The sequence below is a fragment of the Gekko japonicus genome, unplaced genomic scaffold, assembly GCF_001447785.1.
Source record: "Gekko japonicus isolate JY-2015 unplaced genomic scaffold, Gekko_japonicus_V1.1 scaffold712, whole genome shotgun sequence".
Lineage (NCBI taxonomy): Eukaryota > Metazoa > Chordata > Lepidosauria > Squamata > Gekkonidae > Gekko > Gekko japonicus.
Window position 1 is genome coordinate 84622 of NW_015176472.1, and position 24818 is coordinate 109439.

Sequence of the window (24818 nt, forward strand, 5' to 3'; positions counted from 1 at the left end):
GACAATTTAGTTTCTGAAAGGGCCAAACATGCATATCTTTAAAAGCTCGATATCTAACATAACACAATGACCTTAAGCCTGATCTGCAAACCACAAGAAGGATGTTCCTCCTGATCCAGCAGGGCAATCTTGGGTGTGTCCTGACGAGGGTCGGTGAAGTAGCGCCATCCTCTTGAGGTTTCTTTCTGCCTTTTTGATATTTTCCCCTCTCCCTCTTCATACCAAGTAAGTAAAATAATCTTTTTGCAGTTGGCGGTGACCCAATAGAAGAGGAAGAAGATGGAAGAGCAGGACCCAGAAGGACCAGGAATTGGCAAGAGATTGATGAAAGACCCCCACCCCATCCAGGCGGGGACTGGTGTTGAATTCTGGGAAAGAGCTGTGCTGGAGATCATGCATCAGGACACTGGGATCTCAGACAAACAACGCCAGTGCTTCCGGCAGTTCTCCTACCATGAGGCTGCTGGGCCCCGGGAGGTTTGCAGCCAGATCCATGGACTTTGCAACCAGTGGCTGGAGCCAGAGAAGCGCACCAAGAAGCAGATCCTGGACCTGGTGATCCTGGAGCAGTTCCTGGCCATCCTGCCCATGGAAATGCAGCGCTGGGTCAGAGGGTGTGGGCCAGAGACCAGTTCCCAGGCGGTGGCCCTGGCTGAAGGTTTCCTCCTGAGTCAGGCAGAGGAGAAGCGGCAGGCCGAGCAGGTGAGGGAGCTTCATAGGTCCATTCAAGCTGTGACCTTTGACCTTAGCCTAAGGCCTCCCTGTCCGATTTGTGTCTCTCCAGACAGTTGATCAGGGTTGGAAGAAAACCCAACCCTGATTCTTGCTGCTGTGATTGAAGCTGCTGTGTTTTTGGATGCAGGAGTGAGGATGGGAATGGGGAAAGATTCATCTCCTTGGCATTTAGCATTTCTCCTCTTGCCTGTCTCTCTTGCTGCTGTTGCAGATGAGGGGACCATCTGCGGAGATGGAAATGAAGTTCTCTGAGGAGGAGGGATCTCCGTGGGAGGAACAGCAGAGGGCGCAGGCCCAGGAGCGTGCCCAGGATGCCCTCTCACATGGTAAGGGTGCCTTGTGCCCAGATTTGGGCACATACTGAAGTTGTTAGATAGAAGGTTCGGGACAGGAGAAAAAGGAAATTCTTCTGCACACAACACATAGTGGACTTCTGGGACTCGGTGCCATAGGATGTAATGGTGGCCACTCACTTAAAGGGAGAATTAAACAGATTTGTGGAGCGGAATTCATAAGAACATAAGAGACACCAATGTTGGATAAGGCCAAAGGCCCATCCAGTCCAACTCTCTGTATCACACAGTGGCCAGAAATACCAGGTGCCATCAGGAGGTCCACCAGTGAGGCCAGGACATTAGAAGCCCTCCCACTGTTGACCCCCCTCCCCAAGCACCAAGATGACAGAGCATCACTTGCCCCAGAGCCCCTATCTATACCTTGTGCCTAATAGCCACTGACAGCGCTGGCTCTTCGGCTTTGAAATGGAGATGAGCACCGCAACCCTAGAGTTGGACTCGACTGGCTTTCGAGCAAGGGAACCTTTACCTTTACCTTACATGGGGCAAGGTTTCACAGCCCTGAGAACAGGGGTGCACGAAGCAGGATTTAACTAAGCAAACAGAATATGTATAGGCTATAACACCCTTTCTTCCAATGTTCTCTCCCTCACAGGTAGTGAAGAGAAGGTGTGGAGCCGTCGTCTCTGCAGAGAAGTACAAACGGCTGCTGCCCCTGCCGTCCAGGTAGGGGAGATGAGCAGGGGACAGGCTGAGTCCCCCCTTCTTTCTCAGGAGGGCTTTTGCTTCTGGGTTGCTTCTAAGGTGTCCAAGCAAGAGAAGCTTTGAACGCCACTCCCTTGACCCCTGTCAAGCTCTCCATCCAAACCCCCTTCCAGATACAGTCTCGCTTGGCACGATCTATGATGAGGAAATCTGCTTTTTCTTCCAGTGTCCAGTTTCCGTTGAGGACGTGGACGTGTATTTCACCGAGGCCGAGTGGGCCCTGCTGGATCCGGGCCAAAGAGCTCTCTACGTGGAAGTCATGCTGGACAACTTTGGGAGCGTGGCCTCTCTGGGTAAGGATCTTTCGTAGGTGCCAAAGATACAAACTGCTGCAGTAATAAGAATACTGAACAGCAGTATGTCATTGTGAGGCTTGGCCCTGTACTCACCCTCTCTGGGGGACTCCGGGAGCTGAGGTGGCAGCGAAAGCAGCATACAGCATAGTGTGGTGGAGCGACCCAACCCACGTGGCTGGTCCAGGGGTGACTGCAACCAGTGTTGTGGCCAGCTCGAGAGCCAGGGTGGGACCAGTCAGGGCTCTTTTTGTAGCAGGTACTCATTTGCATATTAAGCGACACCCCCCTAATGTAGCCAATCCTCCAAGAGCTTACAGTAGCTCCTGTAAGAAGAGCACTGTAAGCTCTTGGAGGATTGGCTACGTTAGGGGGTGTGGCCTAATATGCAAAGGAGTTCCTGCTACAAAAAGAGCCCTGGGTGGAGACAGACAAAGGCCTTGTGTCACTCTCCCTTCTCTTTTCTCTCCCAAAGAAGGTAGGGATGTAAGAGAGGCTACAGTGGAGACAGGTGGGCGAGTGAGTTTGCTTCATTCTGAGTGAGCCGGCTCCGAGTGAGTTTGCTCCATCGTTGCGTCAAGGGAATGGGCAAAGGAGAGCCATGGCGAATTTTTGTTTCACTTCTTAGCAACTCTTGGTTGGGTAGAACTTATTATTTATTTATTTATTTTATTTATACACCGCCCTCCCTGCACGCATGCTCAGGGCGGCCTACACAGGCACAAAAGAATCTTTGACCTTAGCCTAAGGCCTCCCTGTCTGATATGTGTCTCTTTAGACAGTTGATCCGGGTTGAAAGAAAACCCAACCCTGATATTGCTGCTGTGGTTGAAGCTGCTGTGTTTTTGGATGCAGGGGTGAGGAATGGGAATGGAGAAAGATTCGTCTCCTTGGCCTTTAGCATTTCTCCTCTTGCCCGTATCTCTTGCTGCTGTTTCAGATGAGGGGACCATCTGCGGAGATGGAAACGAAGTTCTCTGAGGAGGAGGGATCTCCTTGGGAGGAACAGCAGAAGGTGCAGGCCCAGGAGCGTGCCCAGGAGGCCCTCTCACATGGTAAGGGTGCCTTGTGCCCAGATTTGGGCACATTCTGAAGTTGTTAGATAGAAGGTTCAGGACAGGAGAAAAAGGAAATTCTTTTGCACACAATACAGAGTGGACTTCTGGGACTGAAAACCTAGACGTGATGTCAGAGCATCAGCAGACACTCGAGAAAACCCTTGATATCACCCTTGAGTTTTCTGACGCGCTAATGTCATGTCTGGGTTTTCAGACAGATGTGATGGCGACACATCATTTGATGTCGTTTCTACCCCCCCCCCTTCTCCTGAGAGCCCAGACTCAAGGTCACATGGGAGGGCCCAGTCAGAGGGAGAATGGTGTGCCTGGGCATTTAATCTGATTGAGCAAGGATGCTGTCACATTTTTGAGCTCTGGAGTAACACAGGACAAGTTTCAAGTCACAGGAGTCTGAAATGTGTCTGCAGCGTTTATAACCCCCCTGAGGCTTGTGGGAACCTGGTGCTTCCCTTCCACCTCTCCCTCAGTTTACTAAAAATCATTACGCATTTTGTTGAGTGTACACGGGGCAAGGTTTCACAGCCCTGAGGACTGGGGTGCATGAAGCAGGATTTAACTAAGCAAACAAAATATGTATAGGCTATAATACCCTTTCTTCCAATGTTGTCTCCCTCACAGGTAGTGAAGAGAAGGTGTGGAGCCATCATCTCTGCAGAGAAGTACAAATCGCTGCTGGCCCTGTCGTCCAGGTAGGGGAGATGAGCAGGGGACAGCCTGAGTTCCCCCTTCTTTCTCAGGAGGGCTTTTGCTCCTGGGTTGCTTCTAAGGTGTCTGAGCAAGAGAGGCTCTGAACACCACTCTCTTTACCCCTGCCAAGCTCTCCATCCTAACCCCCTTCCAGAGTACAGTCTTGCTTGGCACAATCTCTGATGAGGAAATCTGCTTTTTCTTCCAGTGTCCAATTTCTATTGAGGAGGTGGCCGTGTATTTCACCGAGGCCGAGTGGGCCCTGCTGGATCCGGGCCAAAGAGCTCTCTACGTGGAAGTCATGCTGGACAACTTTGGGAGCGTGGCCTCTCTGGGTAAGGATCTTTCGTAGGTGCCAAAGATACAAACTACTGCAGTAATAAAAATACTGAACAGCAGTATGTCATTGTGAGACTTGGCCCTGTACTCACCCTCTCTGGGGGAGTCCAGGAGCTGAGGTGGCAGCGAAAGCAGCATACAGCATAGTGTGGTGGAGCAACCCAACCCATGTGGCTGGTCCAGGGGCAACTGCAACCAGTGTTGTGGCCACCTCGAGAGCCAGGGTGGGTGTCATGGCCTGAGGTGGAGACAGACAAAGGCCTTGTGTCGCTCTCCCTCCTCTTTTCTCTCCCTGTCTCTCTCCCAAAGAAGGTAGGGATGTAAGAGAGGCTACAGTGGAGACAGGTGGGCGAGTGAGTTTGCTTCATCCTGAGTGAGCCGGCTCCGAGTGAGTTTGCTCCATCGTTGCGTCAAGGGAATGGGCAAAGGAGAGCCATGGCGAATTTTTGTTTCACTTCTTAGCAACTCTTGGTTGGGTAGAACTTATTATTTATTTATTTATTTTATTTATACACCGCCCTCCCTGCACGCATGCTCAGGGCGGCCTACACAGGCACAAAAGTGCGATAAAAATACAACAAGTTAAAACAATTAAGGCACAAGTGCAGTAAAAGTCAACAGTTAAAACAGTTTAGGCAAAAATGCACATCTCACAGGCAATGTTCCCTCTAAGCTGTGGAGTCTTGTGTGCAAAAATTCTACTTTGTGAGCTACCGGCATTAAAGCTGTGAGCCAGCGATTTGGCTACTGCGTAAATTAGTTTGCTCTGGAGCCGTCCTTCCTGAGCTAAGACAAAAATCTGTGAGCTGGAGGCTAAAAAACTGTGAGCTAGCTCACACTAACTCAGCTTAGAGGGAACACTGCTCACAGGATACATAATGACTACAATACTTACTTCCTATTGCATATCCCAATGGGGTCAAAAAAGGGGGGGGGATGCCATGGGCCCCGATATTCCCTTGTGGTCGCAATCCTGGCCTCTTTGGGGCCTGGCGTCACTAGGCGGTGTTGTGACCCCAACCGAAGTGCTCTTTGGTGTCTGTGTGGGGAAAGAATTATAAAGCCTTCTGGGTAAGGAGGGAAGGAGGTCTTCTGGGGCCTGAGATCTTGGGACTCCTTCGTGTGGCTGAGCTCAGTTGTGACTCCTTTAGCCCCTTTAGGGGCTGCAGTATCCTTACATACCGGATATTCCAGGGAAAGGTGAGGTGTTTACTTAAGAACAGCTTTGCTGGATGACTCAAAGGCCCGTCAACCGTTTCCTAATGTGATCAGTTACATGTCTCCAAGCCTCCCCTCTCCCCCCCATCAACTGGCTTCACTTCTAAAAGCTTTCAACGGTGTGGTTTGCTTCGTGAGGTCCCAACTCCCCACCCAAGCACACATCTGTTTTCTGGGGACCAGCTTCTCTTCCCTCTCATCAAACCTAGAAGAAAACTGTTTGCACAGTCACAGGACTTGAAATCACGATCACTTTTTGTATTTGATCATCAAAAGACCTGCATGGCAAGGCAAATGTGAGGGCGGGAGGAACTAATCTTTGCCACCTTTTCCCTTAAAGTACATTTCAGGAGTTTTGGGGAGGGGAGAAATAGTCAGAATATAAAAAGAGCTCTACTGGAAGGCTGGCCAAGGAAAGGTTCTGACCAGTGGGTCAGGAAACAAAATGCACACCCATTAATCAGGAGTCCCTGATTGGTGGCTTGGCTTCTTGGGTGAGTGGTGATTGGACCTCTCTCTTTATTCCAGCAGGTGATGTAGAGAAGACGGTTAGGGAATTTCAGGGGCTTTCACTGGAAAAAGACAAAGACCAAGAGTCTGAATGTAACTTCAGGGATCAAGACAGACCACAGAAGGAGGAGGGAAGCCACACAGAGAAGACAAGGGGTAATGCCCTTCCTTGCCAAGAAGGGCATTTCTGTGAAGTAATTTCCATGGTGAAGGAAACATACAAAGGCTTGGAGTGTGGACTGGACTTCTCAGATGAAACTCAATATAATATCCATCTGCAAAAGCACCCTGGAAAGGTCCATAAATGTCTGCAGTGTGGAAAGAGCTTCCTTTGTGGAGAAGAGCTCATGAGACACCAAAGAATCCATATAGCTGAGAAAATATATAGCTGCTCAGACTGCGGCAGGAGGTTCTCAGAGAAAACAAAGCTTATTCAACACCAGATAGTTCATTCAGAGAGGAATCTTAAGGAAGCCTACTCAGAAGTAAACCCCTTTTTTCTCCATGGGCCTTACCCCTGGGAAAGTGTTCTTAGTGTTGCAGCCTCAGGAGGGAAGCCATTTATCTGCTCAGAGAGTGGTAAGAGTTTCTCTGATGGGAAGGCACATAAATGCTTTCCGTGTGGAAAGTATTTCAAGTACAGATCTGCGCTCCTTTTGCATCAAAGAACCCACACAGAGGAGAAACCTTTTGAATGCTCAGAGTGTGGAAAGAGATTCACTGTGAGTTCCAATCTTCAAAAGCATCTAAGAATCCACACAGGGGAGAAACCTTTTGAATGCTCAGAGTGTGGAAAGAGATTCAGTCAGAGTGGAAATCTTCTACATCATCACAGAATCCACACAGAGGAGAAACCTTTTGAATGCTCAGAGTGTGGAAAGAGATTCAGTATGAGTTCCAATCTTGAACAGCATCTAAGAACCCACACAGGGGAGAAACCTTTTGAATGCTCAGAGTGTGGAAAGAAATTCGGTCAGCGTGGCAATCTTTATCAGCATAAAAAAAACCACAGAGGGGAGAAACCGTTTGAATGCTCAAAGTGTGGAAAGAGATTCAGTATGAGTTCCAATCTTCAACAGCATCTAAGAACCCACACAGGGGAGAAACCTTTTGAATGCTCAGAGTGTGGTAAAAAATTCAGTCAGCGTGGCAATCTTCATCAGCATCAAAAAACCCACAGAGGGGAGAAACCTTTTGAATGCTCGGAGTGTGGGAAGAAATTCAGTAGGAGTTTCCATCTTCAACAGCATCTAAGAAACCACACAGGGGAGAAACTTTTTGAATGCTCAGAGTGTGGAATGAGTTTCAACTGGAGTGGCTATCTTGAACGGCATCTAAGAACCCACACAGGGGAGAAACCTTTCGAATGCTCAGATTGTGGAAAGAAATTCAATAGGAGTTGCAATCTTCAGCGGCATCTAAGAGCCCATATGAGGAGAAATTTTTTGAATACTCAGAGAATAGAAAGAGCTTCACTCTCAGTTTCTCCTTTCAATGACATCAAAGGATTCTCAGGAGGAGAAACCATGTAACTGCTCAGCCGGTGACGAGAGCTTTTCTTGTATTTCACACCTCGAAGAGAACCACAGAGTCCACAAAGGGTTGAAATGTTATAAACTCTTGGAGAAATCTTGCTTTGAACAGAAACCTTAATCTAACCACAGAAATTAAAAAAGAGCCATAATTATGGCTGCAGAACTGACAAGGAAAAGACAAAGAGAGAAACAGAGCTATTTGTGTGTGTAAGGTGACATCAAATTGCAGCCAACTTACAGCAACCCCAGCCAGGAGCTTTCAAGGCAATTGAGAAGCAGAGGTGGTTGGCCTTTGCAGAGCCTTCCCCAGTGGTCTCCCTTCCAAGTATCAACCCTGCTTAGCTTTTGAGATCAGGCTATACCTTGTTGCCTTCTCTCCTGGAAAACTGTTTAGAGCAATTAAAAGAACCACAAAAAAGGTCATAGCCCCCAGACTTACAAAGGAATAAAGGAGTAAGGAAAGCCTTACAAGGAGGCTGAGAAAATAAACAAAAATTTGGTATTTGAATGTCAGTGATTCTTTAAATAAGGCAACAAAGGTAATAAGTTTTTGACCTACAACTTGAGTAAAAGAAGGGGAATATGTACAATTGCTGCCATAAAGAATAAGAAAGGTAAGATAGTAACACATACAGAACAATATTGCAAGAGTTTGGTGATTTTTATTATTTTATTATGTTAATCTGTACTCTTCTCAGAATCCTAATTTGAGTCAAATTAATGAATTTGTTACAAAAATGGACATCCTTACATTATCACAATAAGGGGGGGGGCAAATGGAACCCAGGAAATTAATGAAGGAATTAAATGTTTTTCAAATTCTCTGGGGTTTGACGGTACTTCACCAGATTTTTACCAGCAATTTATAGAAACATTTGTTCAGCCTTTGCTTGCTGCGATAAACAAAAATTGTGTGTTAAGGATATTATCACCCTCTTGGTCAGAGTCCAGAATACTAGTTATACTGGTGTGAGCTGTTGCCATCCCATCAGCATACAGAACTATGATTACAAAAACCTTACATCTCTGTTTGCAAACGGGTTAAAGATGGTTGTATCCAGATACATACATGCAGATAAAAAAGGCTTTGAAACATTTCTAGGCTTTTGGGTTCAGTGAACAGTTAAGGCATGGGCAAAATTCATTTATGAAACTTCCAGAACACATTTATCTCTCCGTTATATCTTGTGAAACCTAATTCTTGTAAATCAAGGAGAAAAGCAAGGGTATCCTGTTTTGGTCTTGTTATTTAATTTATCCGTAGAGTTAATAACAATAGCAATAAGAGATTCTGACTCAATAACAGGTGTAAAACTGGATAACGAATACCATACATTGATGCTTTATGCAGATGATGTAATCTTTTTAACTAGTATTGTTGAATCCAGTGCTCAGCTAGTCTATACTTTACTCCTTTTCAGCTGTGTCAGTCTATGTTAAATGTAGGGGGGGGGGAAAGCCTTACCTTTTAATGACATGTTGTCAAGTTTGGATTCTTCAAACTGGATAAAAAAGATGAAAGTGACTGGAAAAAATGCTACTTACCTCAAGATTAGTCATGACAATGCAAATATTTTAAAAGATGACTTAAAACCAGTAACATTTGACATTAAACAAAAACTCTTGTTATGGCAGATTGTCAATCTTGGTATTCTAGCCTGCATTAATGCCATTAAAATGATGATAATATCCAAAACTTACCTATTTACTAATGAACATTCCCTTCGTAATTAACAGTAAAACCTTGAAGGAATGGCAAAGTTTACCTAATGAGTTTATTTGGGAAACAAAAAAGCGTAAGGTAACTTGGCTTGTAGCTCATTCTAGGTGGATATCAAGAGGTTTGATTATCTCAAATATTAGAATGTGTCATGATGTAGCTAAACTAGTTTGTATTATACCATGGAGGAAGATCGTTTCAGAAGGTAACTGTACTTTTAGAGCCCCAAAGGCATGCTTTCTACAGATTCTATGGCCTGATTCTTGCTTCTGTGTCTATTTTTGTTTTTTGCTATCAAGTCGCAACTGATTTATGGTGACCATGTAGGGTTTTCATGCCAAGAGACATTCAGAAGGGGTTTCCCATTTCCTGCCTCCATGTAGCCACCCTGGTATTCCGTGGTGATCTCCCATCCAAATACTAACTAGGGCTGACCCCGCTTAACTTCTCATTTCTTTTGTAAATGGAACCAGGTTCTAAGTTATGAAGTAGCAGGGAATGTCTGGAAATTTGAGCTATCTTTAGGATCATCCTTTTGAGTTGATTTGCATTTCAAGGGTCCCTGCCACACGGCAGGGAAAAGGATGGCTGAACTGCGGCTAATCAGAGCCACACCAAAGTTGAGACGTCGTGGCGGGATCCCACGGATCCCCTGTGCCGCGGCGCATCGCTCCCCGGCACGATCAGATGCCGGGGAGGAAGAGTCAGATGGGAGGGGGAGGCTGCCGAACTGCGCATGCTCAAGCATGCGCTGTACGGCCGGGGGCCGGGATGCACCGGCGCAAGGCTGGCCGGCCGATCCCACGTCCCGGCTTGAGGCGCTGTACTGGATTCAACCATCTAGGTAGGTGGTTCTTTTTTAGTGTGCGTTATCGGCGGTTGGGACGGATCAGGCAAAATGATTCGTACATTGTATATGACTTCAAAAATGATAGCTGAAATGTAGAATCCCTGCTGTGGTGACTGCTGGTATTGCCATGCTGTACCAGCAGATTTTTTCCCCCTCCATGTGGTGGCTCTGCCCAAGGGAAACTTTGTACGGGAATAGAATACTAGCTTTGTGAAATATTGGTTTGAATAGAAAGATAGTAAATGCTCCTGAGATTATGTTATTTGCATTGTAATCCTAAAAATACTTTCCTGCGAGTAAGCCCCACTGAACCGACGTGAGTAGGATTGTGAGTAGACCTGCTTAGGATTGTTCTCTAAATTATGTTGCTATGATTCCAAGGATATTGCAAATTATTCCATTGAATTTGATGGCAGCTGCAAGATTGGTATTTGCGACATACTGGAAGTTAAATCTGATCCTGAAAATGAATGAACAGACAAATAAATCAAATGAAATTTATTTAATGATTAGGCTTGCATCCTTTCAGAAAGGCCAGAATCATGATGAATTGAGGTCCATTTTGTTATGAGGTATTAATCTTATTTAGGTCAAAATCTATGGAAATTATATGAACTTATGTAGTGGTACAATCATAGGTTTGAAATCTGTAGTTTGTAATCATAGTTTGTCCTTTATAAGTGTTGGTTATTAAAAGAATAATAAAACCTGCATTATAAAAAAATCAAACCAGGGAGAAATGGTGTCAATGCTCCAACTGTGGAAAGAGCTTCAGCCATGATTTTTATTTTATTGATGCTATTTGTAGTCCGCCTTTCTCACAAGGACAGATTACACACAGAAAGTCAATACAGTCATCAGGATGGGACATTCAGTAGAAGAATGCAGTAGAATTTGTATTGTAGAAGTCTGGAACCAACCAGAAAACGGGAAACAGAAGTGAAGTGAAGCATAAGTATTAACATGATGCATTTAATGATGGGAAAATGACACAGTACCATCTTAATTAACAATTGGCAGCATGAGCTGTAGACAGTGGTGTACCACCCAGCAGGGCTATTTTTGGGCAGGAACGCACAGGAACGGAGTTCCGGCTGGCTCCCAAGTTGGCCACGCCTAGCAGGAACTCATTAGCATAATAGGTCACACCCAACAGTAGAAACTCATTAGGATTGGGTACAATTAGGGGTGTGTGGCCTAACATGCAAAGGAGTTCCTGCTGCAAAAAAAGGCCCTGGGTTTTGACAACAAACAAGGTAAACAGAATAACAAGCAAAAGGTGGGTGTGGCTGGATTGTCAGGGGGTGTGACATATGCAAACAAGTTATGCTAATGAGTTATGCAAATGAGCTCCTGCACCTCTTTTTCTACGAAATGACCCCTGAGCATAAGTATTAACATGACGCATTTAATGATGGGAAAATGACACAGTACCATCTTAATTAACAACAACTGGCAGCCTGAGCTGTAGACAGTGGTATACCCCACGGTCACTAAGCCTTTACCCAAGTATCTTCCTGAACCATTTTGTTCCAGTACAGCCCCATTATCTGTGTAGAAAGGCTCTCCTGAATTATTCACATGTTGTTTGCTGAAAGCCAGGAAAGCAGCAGCCTTCCCGACTTCCTCAGCTGGGTTGCTCCTTAAGGGTGGAGGCTGGAGCAGAGAATGCACGTGGTTGGTCTGGAGCAGTGGTTGGTCTTGCCCATTGGCAGGGTGGCACCTGCAGGAGGCTGATGGTAGAGCACAGGGGGAGAGGCAGTCCTGCAGATATGAGGGACCAAGTGTCAGCAAGCTGCCATGGTGTTCTGTGTAACTTCTGATTGTACTGGTGACTGCAGATCGGGCATTAATATGCACGCTTCATCAAGCTTCCTGACAACAGATTTTGATTTTGAGGTGAACAATATAATGTGCATCGCAGTAGTCTCGTCTCAGTGTTATCATGGCACTGATGCTGGTGGCTGGATTGGCCGTACCAAGGTAGGAGGCCATCTTCCAGGCCAGACTGGGTTAAAAGAAAGCATTTTTTGCAGCTGCGTTAATGTTGATTCTAGTATAACCCCAAGGCTCTTAACTAAGTTTGGTGTGGTGGTTAAGTGCGCGGACTCTAATCTGGGAGAACCGGGTTTGATTCCCTGCTCCTCCACTTGCACCTGGCTGGATGACCTTGGGCAAGCCGTAGTTCTGGCACAGCTGTTCTTGAAAAAGAGCCGTTTCTTTCAAGAGCTCTCTCAGCCCCACCTACCTCACAGGGTGTCTGTTGTGGGGAGGGGAAGGGAAAGGAGTTTGTAAGCCGCTCTGAGACACCTTTGGGTAGTGAAGGGCAGGGTATAAATCCAATCTCTTCTCTTCTAAGTCAGCAAGGGTAAGCCAACCTCCATCAAAAGTGGGGAGCAAAATGTCCTTCAATATCTCCTTCAAGCTTTCCCAATCAGCATTACCCCAGCCTCTTCAGGCGTTCGTTTCAATGTGTTCACTTTTAACCAATACATCACAGGAGATTTGGATAAAGATATTGAAAGTGAATGATTTGGCCCAAGGACTTTACACAGAGACTGAAAAGCACGGGGGAATAGGACTGTGCCCTGTGGAACCTCACAAGATCTGTCCCACACGGATGATGAGTTGTCCCCAGCAGCAACCCTTTGAGTCCAGTCCGTGAGGAGTGATTCCAAACAGTTTAACACACATCCCCTGATAGCTACACTTTTCTGTAGTGATGGTTGTTTAAATAGTGGGTAGATAACGATTAAATTGGGTTGCTGAGGGGCGTTGCCCTGACTCAGTGGCTGAGTTATGGTGGACACTATTGATGTGGTCCCTACATGATTTCAGCAACCAGGATGGACAATCGGTGGCCTTCCCACATCCCAAGATCTGTCAACATCCATCCTGGTGGCTGAGTCAAAATGGTCCATAAGCAGACCACTTTTGTTATTATTTTTGGCAGTCTCATTTAATGTTACTAGAAAGCAGTTCTGCATATTTACCAGTAAAAGGTGTAATTGTTCACGTCGTGCGGCTCTCAAACATCTGACGCTTATTCTATGTGGCTCTTATGTCAAGCAAGTTTGGCCACCCCTGAGCTAGACTGACTAAGGGGACGAGGCTGTCGCAGCTTCACTAATTGCCCATGTTCTTAGGCCTTTTGCTTCCAGGGTTCTAAATCCTAAACCTTTTAACAGAAATAAAATGTTAGGAAATGACATGGTTACATGAAGTATGAACTTTCTTCTCTTCAGTGGGGCGAAGTCATCCAGACTGGTTAGATCACACCTTCTCTCACTCAAGGCAGGGCTATGCAAATTTGTGAAGACTGTATTGGCTCAGAGCGAGGCTGACCCTCCAGTCTTAGTGTAGCCCAGCTCCATAACAGATTTTACGTCCGACTAGATTTTATTCTGTTTGATTTGATTTTGGGTGGGCTGTGGATGACTTCGCCCCACTGATGAGAAGAAACCTTCAGGTAAGTTCCAATGTTCCATTCTCCTTCAGTGGGGGAGGTCATCCAAACTGGTTACATGCCCAAGCTACAACCTGGGTGGGATCCTCATTCTTATTTTTATTCTGTTCTACCACTGTGCTGCTCACCTTTCTACCAGGTGAAGCTTCTGCTGATTTTAACTGCTTCCATCTATAGTATCACAGGCAATGTTCCCTCTGTGCTGTGGAGTCTTGTGAGCAGAAATTCTACTTTGTGAGCTACTGGCATTAAAGTTGTGAGCGAGCGATTTGGCTGCTGCATAAATTAGTTTGCTCTGGAGCCATCCTTCCTGAGCTGAGACCAAAATGTGTGAGCTGGAGGCTAAGAAACTGTGAGCTAGCTCACACTAACTCAGCTTAGAGGGAACACTGAAGCATTGGACCAATAGTGTCTCACACAGGTATAAAGGATCTCACACAGGATAAGACTCTAACAATTTCTTCCACCAGAACACCGGTGGAAAGGGTCGCTAAGTTGCTGCAGATCTGATGTAGTGAGCCATTAACATCCCATGGAGGTGCCCTAGGCCTTGCACTTCTCAGATACATGGCTTGGGACCGTTTTACTTAAAGGCTGTGAGCTGTGAGACACAGACAGGAAACCCTTTAGCCTCATCTGCCCCGTCCTATTAAGGAGACGCATGGAGCCCTGAGCACGTCCAGTTTGTGCCAGACGCTCTCTTCGGGGTAACATGGTGTAGGAAAAAAATACGATATAGTATCGACTCTTGGTTAACATGGTAAGAGGAAAAAAACTTTGGCACAAAGGAAGGATCCCTCCTGAGTACCACTGAGATCTTGTGAAATATACAAAATTCCTTCTTGGCCCATAAAGCCCCTAATTCAGAAATCCTTCTTCCAGAAGTCATCTCTGCAAGAAAAAAAGTCTTCCGAAAAGGAGACTTTAGATTTTGACGATTTGAAAGAATCAAATGGAGGTTTGCCCAAGGCCTGTAACACTTTAGACAGGTTTCCAGTAAGCAACCTATGCCTAATGGGAAGTGCTAACTGTGTGGATCCTTTCAGGGAATCTTAAAAGTGCCTATGAGAAGAAAAATTAGGCAGTCTTATGCAGTCCCACATAGACGCCAATGCTGCAACATGTATTTTAAGGTATCCAATCTTAGAACCTGATTCCAACCTTCGTATAGAAAGGGAATGATGTCTTCATAAGTGAATTTCAGTGGATCCAGCTTTTTAGTACTGGTCCACTTTTGAATGTCAGCTACATACGATTATAGAGATGACTGGAAGCAGGTATTCTGGACTGCAACATGGTGTCTACTTAACTTGGAAGACCCAGTCCTACTAAATCCGCCAGTTCAATCTCTAAGCTGTCAGCTGGAATCAAATAGGCTCCGGGCGGTGAGTGGATTTTTGTACAAGGAGAACCCATCACTTGGCAAGGAGAACCCATCCACATGGAGATACTGACATCTTCACTAGCTTTGAGACCCAAAAACGTCTGTGCCAGAAAGGAGACCACCTCTGCTGTCTCCTTTGACACTTTGATCAGGCCTCAGCTGATCAGTGTGGTCAGAGGAAAAATGTACAGCAGACCACTGCATCAACAACAAGTGCCCTCTGCCCTGGAATCCTAGAAACTGGTTAGAAACCTGGCAGCTTGGTTATAGTTTGATGTTACAAAAAGGATCCAAGGTAGGGCTCCTAAAACAAAGTGTGATTTCACTACAAGATCTTTATGTGTATACTCCATTCTCCTGGATCTAAATCCTTCCTGCTCAGCCAGTTGGCTTGGCGGTTTGCAAGACCGTTAAGGTGTTCCACTTTTAGACCTACCAATTTTTCCCCTGCTCAAACAAACAGGATTTTGGACTCACAGAGGAGTCTATCTGGTGCCTCCTTGCCAATTGCTGTGTGCCCTGGCCGCAGTATCGACTTTGTGCCCTAGCACATACTTGTTCCTTGATAGGATTTGGAAAGCACACAGCACTAGTCTGACTGCCCCAAGTTCCAGTCCATACTGTTCATATCATCCAGTGGGTGCCATTTGCCTTGGACAATCTGATCCTTGCAGTGTGTTCCCCGGGCCCTACTGCTAGTGGCCACAACTGCCAGCAGGTTAGGAGGCTGGAGAAAACTGGCTCCCCTTGTCAGATTTGGCCGTGAAGACCACTAGTTTAGTGACTTCTTGGGGAGGGGGCAGTATCTTGACATTTGTGCTCCCTTTTTGTGTGTGTGTGAGTGTGTGTCCTTTTGGTAAGGGAGAAGAGTCCACTGTCAAGGCCTGGCATGAAAGCAGGCCCAAGGAATCAGATCTATGGACTACAGCCTCAGTCCCATGTACTGTCAACCAGTGCATGAGGCCCACTGACCTCTGCTGGGTTTCTTTCACCCCTTCCAACAATTTTTCCTGCTTCTCTGCAGGTAGAAACACTTTGGCCATCCTCATCTGAATCCTGGCTCCTAACTGGACGGTGTCTCTGGAGGGTGTGAGATTATTAATATTATTCCGTGAGCCTGAAGAGACTGTCCCCACGTGCATTAAATGTTGAATAGCTCACGACAGAAGAAAGGGGGTCTCTGTTCTGTCTTGGGAAGTGGGGAAGCACAAAAGTGAGGAAACTGCCGGAATTGACCCCCAACTATATAGTCAGGTGGTTGGCCTTTGTTTTGTTGGTTCCTGTCCCATTTGTTAGGAGCAAGCTATCTCTGTTGGAATTCTGGACCTATAGTCAAAGGTGCAGGAGTGTCTAAAGTCCTTTTGTTCCTGATTTTTCTTTAATGTCGATGAATCCAAAACAGACAGAGGGTCCACCTGGCAATGATTTAGCCATAGGTTCATTCTAACCCCTATATTGGTGGCCTGTGCTCTGGCACCGAACTGCATGGCCTTTTGGGATGTGTCTGCTGCACATTTTGCAGCCCTTTAATCTTTAGGATGGATCTCTTCAGCGTCAAGGGGTCAGTGTCGGGCTCTTGAAGGAGGTTAGCAGCCCAAAGCATGATGGCCCTGGCGAAATCTGAGACCATGGCAGGTGGCCCAGACTGTCAGAGAGGCTGGTTTAGGGGATCCCCTAGGGCAGTGGTGGCGAACCTTTTAGAGACCGAGTGCCCAAACTGCTTTTTAGAGGCATCACAGTTAGTAGACCTGGAGTGTCGCAAATTAACTCTGTGGTGCTTTAAAAAGTATTACATTCTTTTCCTGATCTAAACTCTCTACCCATCACATTCACAGTGTGCCCCAGTCGCATCCAGGCACAACAAGTCCTTACCACAGGAGAGGGGAACGTGGGCATGCTCCTGGGCCTGCGCCCTCTGCCCTTGATCTAAGGAAGCTCCTTCCGCCTCAGGGAATGTAACTTCTCTCTTCACAGATGGTCCCAACATCTGAAACAGTGGCAAAAGAGAGTGGTAAGAGATCGAATGGAAAAGTGTCCAAGGAATGGATCCTGCCCCACTCCCATACTCCGCACCCTTCCATCAGCAAGTTATCAGGAGGGATAAGAAATTCTCTAGTAGAAGAGGCTGCTGAAGGAGTAACACTTGGACAGATGTCTGGCAGGGAACCTTTGGGATAAAGCCTGATACTGTTGCTTGATTTGGACATATCTGGAGGGAATCTCACCTGTTCTGCCTGCCTCTTCTCCTCTGCCTGACTTAGGAGGAAACCTTCGGCCAGGGCCACCGCCTGGGAACTGGTCTCTGGCCCACATTCCCTGACCCAGCACTGCATTTCCTGAGGCAGGATAGTCAAGAACTGCTCTAGGATCACCAGGTCCAGAATCTGCTTCTTGGTAAGCATCTCCGGCTTCAGCCACTGGAGGCAAAGTCCATGGAGCCAGCTGCATACCTCTCGGGGCCCATCAGCCTCATGGTAGCAGACCTGCCGGAAACGTTGGCAATGTATATCTGAGATTGCAGTGAGCTGAGAATGGATGCCTGGCACTGGGCTTTCCCAGAATTCAACACCACTCCCAGCTTGGGTGGGATAGGAGCCTTTCCTTGCTCTCTTGCCAGTTCCAGGTCCTTCTGGGTTCCGCTAAAAATCTTTCCCTTGCTCTTGGGTCACCTCTGACTGTGTAAAGATGCCTTTAGTCACTCGCCTATGAAGAGAGGCTTCTCTCTGGGGGTGGGAAGGAGAGACAAAATAAAAGAGAATGGGAGATACACCAGTGAACACCATAAACCTTCATATGCTCAGGAGACACCCACGAACTGCCGGGTAGATCAGAACAAAAGGGCTTCTTGTGGTTTGTAGACCAGGTTTAAGATCATTTTTCTACATAGAAACCAAGCTATTTTAGACTTGGGATAGTTAAATTTCTCTGTTTGGCTCTCTAAGGATGTTAAGAAGCTTAACCTCTCATTACACTGGATCAGGCTGTCCTAGGGGCTAATTCCTCAGGTAAACCCAAAAAGGACAAGAGGGACTGCTGACCACTTTAAGAACAGAAGAAAAGAAGAGAAGCCAATGTTGGATCAGTCCATTGGCCCATCCAGTCCCACACTGTGTCACACAGTGGCCAAAACCCAGGTGCCATCAGGAGGTCCACCAGTGGGACCAGAACTCCAGAAGCCCTCCCACTGTAGTCCCCCAAGCACCAAGGATGCAGAGCATCCCTGCCCCAGACAGAGTGTTTCATTTATACCTTGTGGCTAATAGCCCCAGATGGACCTCTGCTCCATGTGTTTATCCAATCCCCTCTTGAAGCTGTCTATGCTTGTGGCTGCCACCACTTCCTGTGACAGTGAATTCCACATGTTAATCACTCTTTGGGTGAAGACTTTTATCCCTTCTAACCTGACTGCTCATCAATTTCATTGAGCGCTCACGAGTTCTTGCATTGTCAGAAAGGGAGAAATTCTTTCTTTGCCTTCTCTATCCCATGCATAATTTTGTAAATCTCTGCATGCCACCCCTCAGTTGTCGTTTCTCCAAGCTAAAGAGCCCTATCCCCTTTAAGCTTTCTTCATAGGGATGTATTTCATCCCCTTAATCGTTTTAGTTGCCCTTTTCTGTAACTTTTCCTGTGCTATAGTGTTTCAAGGTGCAGTGACCAGAACTGTACACAGTATTCCAAATGAGGCTGCACCATAAATTTACAGGGGAATTATACTGGCTGATTAGTTTTCACTTCCCTTCCTAATAACCCCCAGCATAGCATTTGCCTTTTCTATTGCCATCGAACACTGAGTTGACATTTTCATTGAGTTATATACCATGACTCCAAGATCTCTCTCCTGGTCAGTTGCTGCCAGTTCAGACCCCATCAACGTGTATTTATAGTTGGGATTTTGGGCTCCAATGTACATCACTTTGCACTTGCCCACGTTGAACCCCATTTGCCACTTTGTTGCCCACTCGTCCAGCCTCGACAGATCTCTCTGGAATGCCTCACAGTCCTCCCTGGTTTTCACTGCCCTGAACAACTTAGTTTCATCTGCAAACATAGCCACTTCACTGCTTACTCACAACTCTAAATCATTAATGAACAAGTTAACAAGTACTGGACCTAGTACCAACTGTAGCTTCTGAATGTTCTTCAAGGGCAGCCCCACAAACAGCACAGTGCAATAGTCTAATCTAGATGTTATCAGAACATGTTCCACAGTGGCAAGATCTTTTTTTTTTGCCTTGAAAAGGCTGCAGCTGGCTCATCAGCCAAGGTGGCCACTGCTGTTGGTTGAGCTGTTAATGAGAGATTATTGCCTCCCATCCAATTTCGATGTGCAGAAGTTGGCACATGCAGGTGTGCACAGGAGTTTAGAAGAAGCCATCGAGTACGTGGGGTAGGCTAGTGGTCTTCAACCTCTCTGGAACAAGGACCCACGGAGCATGGGACACACTGAGTTGCATGCACATGGCAGGAATTCATATGACAGCCGACTCCGTGGGATCAAGATCAGGCTGTAAATAACAAATCAAAACAATCGGATTCAGGAAGCACAAGCAGAGTACCAGGAGCTGTACCATAGCAAAGGTAAAGCCTCCCAGAAGGAGTCACCTTAGCGTTTTTGGGGTCTGGACAAAATTTGAGGATGAGTCCCCAGAATCATTCAGGCAGTATGGGGGAGGGCAATCAGGTGCAGGGCAGAGGGAACTCCCAGCTAGGGTTGCCAACCTCCAGGTTGGGCCTGAAGATCGCCCTGTATTACAACTGATCTCCAACCGGCAGAGATTACCTCCCATGGAGAAAACGGCTGTTTTGGAGGATGGACTCTGTTGCATTACATCTCTGCTGGGCTCCCTCCCCACCCCAAATCCCACCCTTCCTGGGCTCTACCCCGAAACCTCCAGGAATTTCACAACCCAGGGTTGGCAACCCTCCTCCCAGGGCAGCTCCTGCAACACACGGCCGGGGACAGTTGCGCCATCTGCTGCAAAGCTAAGATCACCCCGGTAAGTGGGACTGTGTGCCCACTGGCACAGGTTGAAAACTGCTGGGATGCAAAACTGCCGGTGCCTAACAGGGTTGCCTCTCCCGCCCAGAGGAAGACAGGAGGGCCTGGCGCGACCTGTCCATGGGGACGCGAAGAGTCGGACTCGACTGTACGGCTGAACAACAACCACCACCACCCACCACCCCACCAGTTTACACACATCATCCCAGAAACAACAACCCCCCCCCCCCCAAGTTCAGGAATTTGCCACTCGGGAGTTGGCAACACTATGACAGCCGTGGCCAATGTTCCCTCTAAGCTTTGGAGTCTTGTGAGCAAAAATCCTACTTTCTGAGCTACTGGCATTAAAGCTGTGAGCGAGCGATTTGGCTGCTGCATAAATTAGTTTGCTCCGGAGCTCTCCTTCCTGAGCTACGGCAAAAATGTGTGAGCCGGAGGCTAGAAAACTGTGAGCTAGCTCACACTAACTCAGTTTAGAGGGAACACTGGCCGTGGCCCAGCCCTTCTCCCTTCCAAGACCTAAACGTTTATCCCCCCCCCTTACTTCTAAGTAAACCTTCACGGGATCTGGCTGCACGGCTTCCCCGTAGGCTGCATCGCTGAAGTACTTCCTGCTCTCTTCCGCCATGCCGAAGGAAACCCTTTCCGCCGCCTCCCCAAAGCAAAGAGCTTTTCCTCTCCGCCCCCCCAATCCTTGGCCGGCCTCTCTAGCAAACAACTCTGTGGATTTAACCTTTCCAGTGCTGCAGAGGAATGAAAAGCGTGTCCTGTCCTCCCCCTGACCCTGAGGAGCTGCCTTCAACCAGGCTGCCGTCAGCGACGCCGGTCGAGACTCAGTGGGGCTTGCTCTGGATAACTCTGCGCTCCCAGGAGCGCAGCCCTGTTCGGAGTTACTCCAGAACAAGCAAGCGGGCTGAAGCCCGGTCCAGCGGGGGCTTCATGGGATGGGCAGCAAGAAGCTGTTTTCGTTCGTGTACAGCACTGAACTCCCGCCAACCTAGCAGTTCGAAAGCAAGAAATTGCAAGAAGATAAATAGGTACCACTTCAGTGGGAAGGTAACAGCGTTCCGTGAGCCTCGGTGTTTAGTCATGCCGGCCACATGACCACGGAAACGTCTTCGGACAGCGCTGGCTCTTCGGCTTTGAAACGGAGATGAGTACCGCAACCCTAGAGTCGGACTCGACTGACTTTCGAGCAAGGGAACCTTTACCTTTTTATAGCACTGAAAGGGTTAAAGCAGCCGAGCTCCAGTTTACCTTGAGATGGACCCACTTGACAGACTGATCCCCAGAAATTGGAGGCCAAGCTCATAACATCTACAACAGATTTTTAAAAAGCCAAATAGAGGCTGTGGTCACACACACTAAATAATCGACTTTCAATCCACTTTCAGTGCACTTTCCAATTGGATTTTACTGTGTGAACTGGCAAAATCCAGTTGGAAAGTGCACTGAAAGTGGATTATTTAGTGTGTGTGACCACGGATGTTTTTCTTTCCTGAAGGACCAAACAAGCATATCTTAAAAAGCTTGATACTTAATATAGCACAATAACATTATTCCTGATCCACACACTACAACAAGGATGCTCCTTCTGATCCACTGGGGTAATCCTTCTGTGTCTCTTAACCACAGTTAGTCATGTGTTCTATTTTCTTTCTGCCTTTTTGATACCTTTCCCCCTCCCTCTTCATAGCCAAGTGAATAAGAGTGTTTTTCCAGAGTCAGAGACAACTCAAGAGAAAGGGGAAGGAGATGGAAAAGGAGAACCCAGGAAGACCTTGAACTGCAAGCAAAAGCCCCCATCCTATCCAAGCAGGGAGTAGTGATGAATTTGGGAAAGTGGTGTGCCAGAGATTTTGGCTCAGGACATTATGACCTCAGATGCACACAGCCGATGCTGCTTCCAGCAGTTCCAGTGCCATGAGGCCAATGGGCTCCAAGAGGTTTTCAGCCAGCTTGCTGGAGAGGCACACCAAGAAGCAGATCCTGGACCTGGTGATCTTGGAGCAGTTCCTGGCCATCCTGCCCCAGGAAATGCAGTGCTGCGTCAGAGGATAGGGGCTGGAGACCAGTTCCCGGGCAGTGGCCACATCTGAAATAAATGTCACTTTGTCAGGCCGGGCCATATGTGCCATAAAATGTAATGCCAGGTACCAGAGATATAAACTTCAGAAAGGACACAGGTAAACCAAATTAAAATATTTTTTACTCAAAATACAAACATGCTTAAAACATTAAGCCGCTTGGAACCAAGGCAGTCCCAATAGAGTGAGTCAGAAAACGAAGCTCAGCAGGCCTGAAGCATAACTACTTTGTTGCCCCAGAACGCAACTAATGAGAACAAGAAACTCCATCCACTCCAGCAGCTCCCCAAAACCTCAGGGGCTGAAGAGGTCCAAACAACCCCGACTGAAAGGCACAATACCCTTTGGATACATTCAGGGGTCTTGTTGTAGAAAAAGAGCTGCCGGAGCTCATTAGCATAACTCATTAGCATAACTTATTTGCATATGCCACGCCCCCTGACATCACCGGAAGTGACAGAAGGCCACACCCCCTGACATCACCGGAAGTGTGTCAGAAGGCCCGGCTACTTACCCTCCTGCTTCATCCTCATTCCCAAACGGAATGAGGATCGAAGCAGAGGGCGGGGTAAAGAAGGGGCGGGGCTTCACCACGTGACCGCCCCACCCCCTAGAGGTTCTCTTCCGGATGATCACCTACTCAGATGTAAATTTTCCCTCAGATTTTTTCCCCCTTCCGTGACTGAGCTGCTCTGAGTAACGTGGTTTTGTTTGTTGTCTTAAAAGTTTTGTCTGTCCCACCCTGTCATAGATATATTGTATGGCTTTTAGCCCAGCCCTAGAACCTGAGGGAAGGATAAGGTCTGACCCCCTTGAAATGGCACTTGAGACAATATAAGGTCAAACAGATCAAAATATTTTATTTAACATTCTGGGAAAGGTCAGGTGAATTCAGCAGCTGTTAACTTTAAGGCAGAAATCAGTGGTTATACAGATCATAGTTCTTTAGTTACTTAGATCCTAATATTGAGAGATTATTGTCCTTATGGTTTCCCAAACAATATGATATTTCTTCTCAGAGTATCCTATAACCTTCTGGTTTCCTTGAGGCTGGTACCCTCCTTCAGTACCTAGCTCCTTTCCTTTGAAACCCCAGTTTCTATCTAACTCTTGAGGTGTCTACAGCAGTTTCCTTTTTACACCAGACTAGGAATCTCCTCAGAGCTCATTTTCCTGTTGTCACAGGGCCGGCAAAGGCAGGCCAGCAGAGCACATAGGGTGCAAACATTCAGATACAAGTTGCAAAGAGTCCAAAAGCCAGAGAGTCATTACCTGAGGGGTTGTTCAAGAGGTGTGGTCAAGAGTTACACAGAGCCAAAATCCAAACTCAGAAGCCAGTCCAAGGGTCACACGAGCAGAAGCTGTAGTACAATGACTTGTTGCTTCCACACCTAATAGCTTCCCTTGGCTGGTTTTTATAGCCTTGTGCTTACGGACTGTGCTTGCAGCCAGCTGCTCAGGGGTAATCCTGAAACTACTCAAGCAGCTGGTGTCAGACCAGGAGGCGTACACTCTTGTTGTCTCTCCTGTTGTTCTGCCCTTAGCCTTTGTCGCCAGTGCTCTAAGGGTGTGGGTGATTCTGGAAGGCTGGGAAAGATCAACTGGGTTTTACCTGTTGCCTTAGGGCTGGAGGGTGTTGCTGGCTCTGCCCCAGCTGTTGGCTGTAAACCCTGACAAGCCTGCAGCTCATCTTCTCAGCTTCTGCTAACTCAGAGCCAGCTACATGGGTTCCTCTTCTCCTGAGGAGTCCTCACCATCGCTGAGTCCTGGCTGACCCATGACACCTGTTTAACTGGGCAGGGATTCTTCTTCTTCTCTCCTTAGAAGATATATCCCCTTTCCTTTGGCCTGAATGGGAGCCCCATCTCACTGCCAACTCTCATTCCTAGTTTTTTGGCGGGGTAAAACTGCCTTCAGCCTTGGTTGAGACTCAGACTCTTTTAGTTCTTTGACTGAATTCTTCTTCAGAGCTGATATTCAACAGTTAAGGAACAGGAAATCAGGAATCTGTCAGAATGCCCAATCCCCTTCAGCACCAAGCTAATAATAATTCCTCACCTAGCTGGTGCTGGCCATTCAGAGTGTTTAGTGCAGCCTGTCACCCAAAGATCCATTCCAGTGAAGATTTAACACTTCACCTCCTGGTACTCTGAGAGTATAGCACTTTGGAGCCAGTTTTAAGGGTTGTCCATTTCAGATGTTTTACTTAATTTAGAGATCTTGTGGTAGGACAGCACAAACTGGCAGAGCCAGTTTGGTAAGGGCAGTGGCCTCTAATCTGGAGAACCAGGTTTGATTCCCCCCTCTTCCATATGACGTTTGCTGGGTGACCTTGGGCCAGTCACAGTTCTCTTTCTCAGAACTCCCTCAGCCCGACCTACCTCACAGGATGTCTGTTGTGGGGAGAGGAGGGGAAGGCAATTGTAGGCCACACTGAGACTCCTTTGGGTAGTGAAAGGTGGGTTAATAAAAACCAACTCTTCTTTTTTCACACTGCGATCCCTGCATCTTCATTAGTCTCCAAATCATGCCATAGGGCACTGCATTCTCACTGGATGCAATTAACCAATAGGAGTCCTAGCCCAGAGAGTGTCTACCAATCACGATGCAAAGCAGGACCGCTTGTGATTGGGTATTGTATCTTCAACCTCATAGGTTGTTATCTGTACAGGGGGTGTGGCTACATTAGCCAGGAGTGTTTAAATATCGACAAGCCAGTGTAAATACTTTGATGGGTTCTGGCTGGCGATTGTTGTACCGTAACGGAGAAGTAACTGAGCTGAAGAATAAACCGCATTCTTGCTGAAATCACTCTCCGACTCTTTGTTAAGCGCACGACTTAACACCTGGCA

At 47.1% G+C, this 24818-nt stretch overlaps 1 protein-coding gene across 1 annotated transcript in view; it reads left to right on the forward strand.

The window, feature by feature from the left end:
• Positions 1-279: 279 nt before the first annotated feature.
• Positions 280-24818, forward strand: part of LOC107123813 (zinc finger protein 91-like) — a 103561-nt gene continuing 79022 nt past the window's right edge. Inside the window, exons 1-6 of the mRNA XM_015427155.1 lie at positions 280-477; positions 947-1061; positions 1910-2102; positions 2868-2946; positions 3030-3144; positions 5944-7170. Of these exons, the coding sequence (XP_015282641.1) occupies positions 280-477; positions 947-1061; positions 1910-2102; positions 2868-2946; positions 3030-3144; positions 5944-7170 (1927 nt within the window). The remainder of the gene's footprint in view (positions 478-946; positions 1062-1909; positions 2103-2867; positions 2947-3029; positions 3145-5943; positions 7171-24818) is intronic.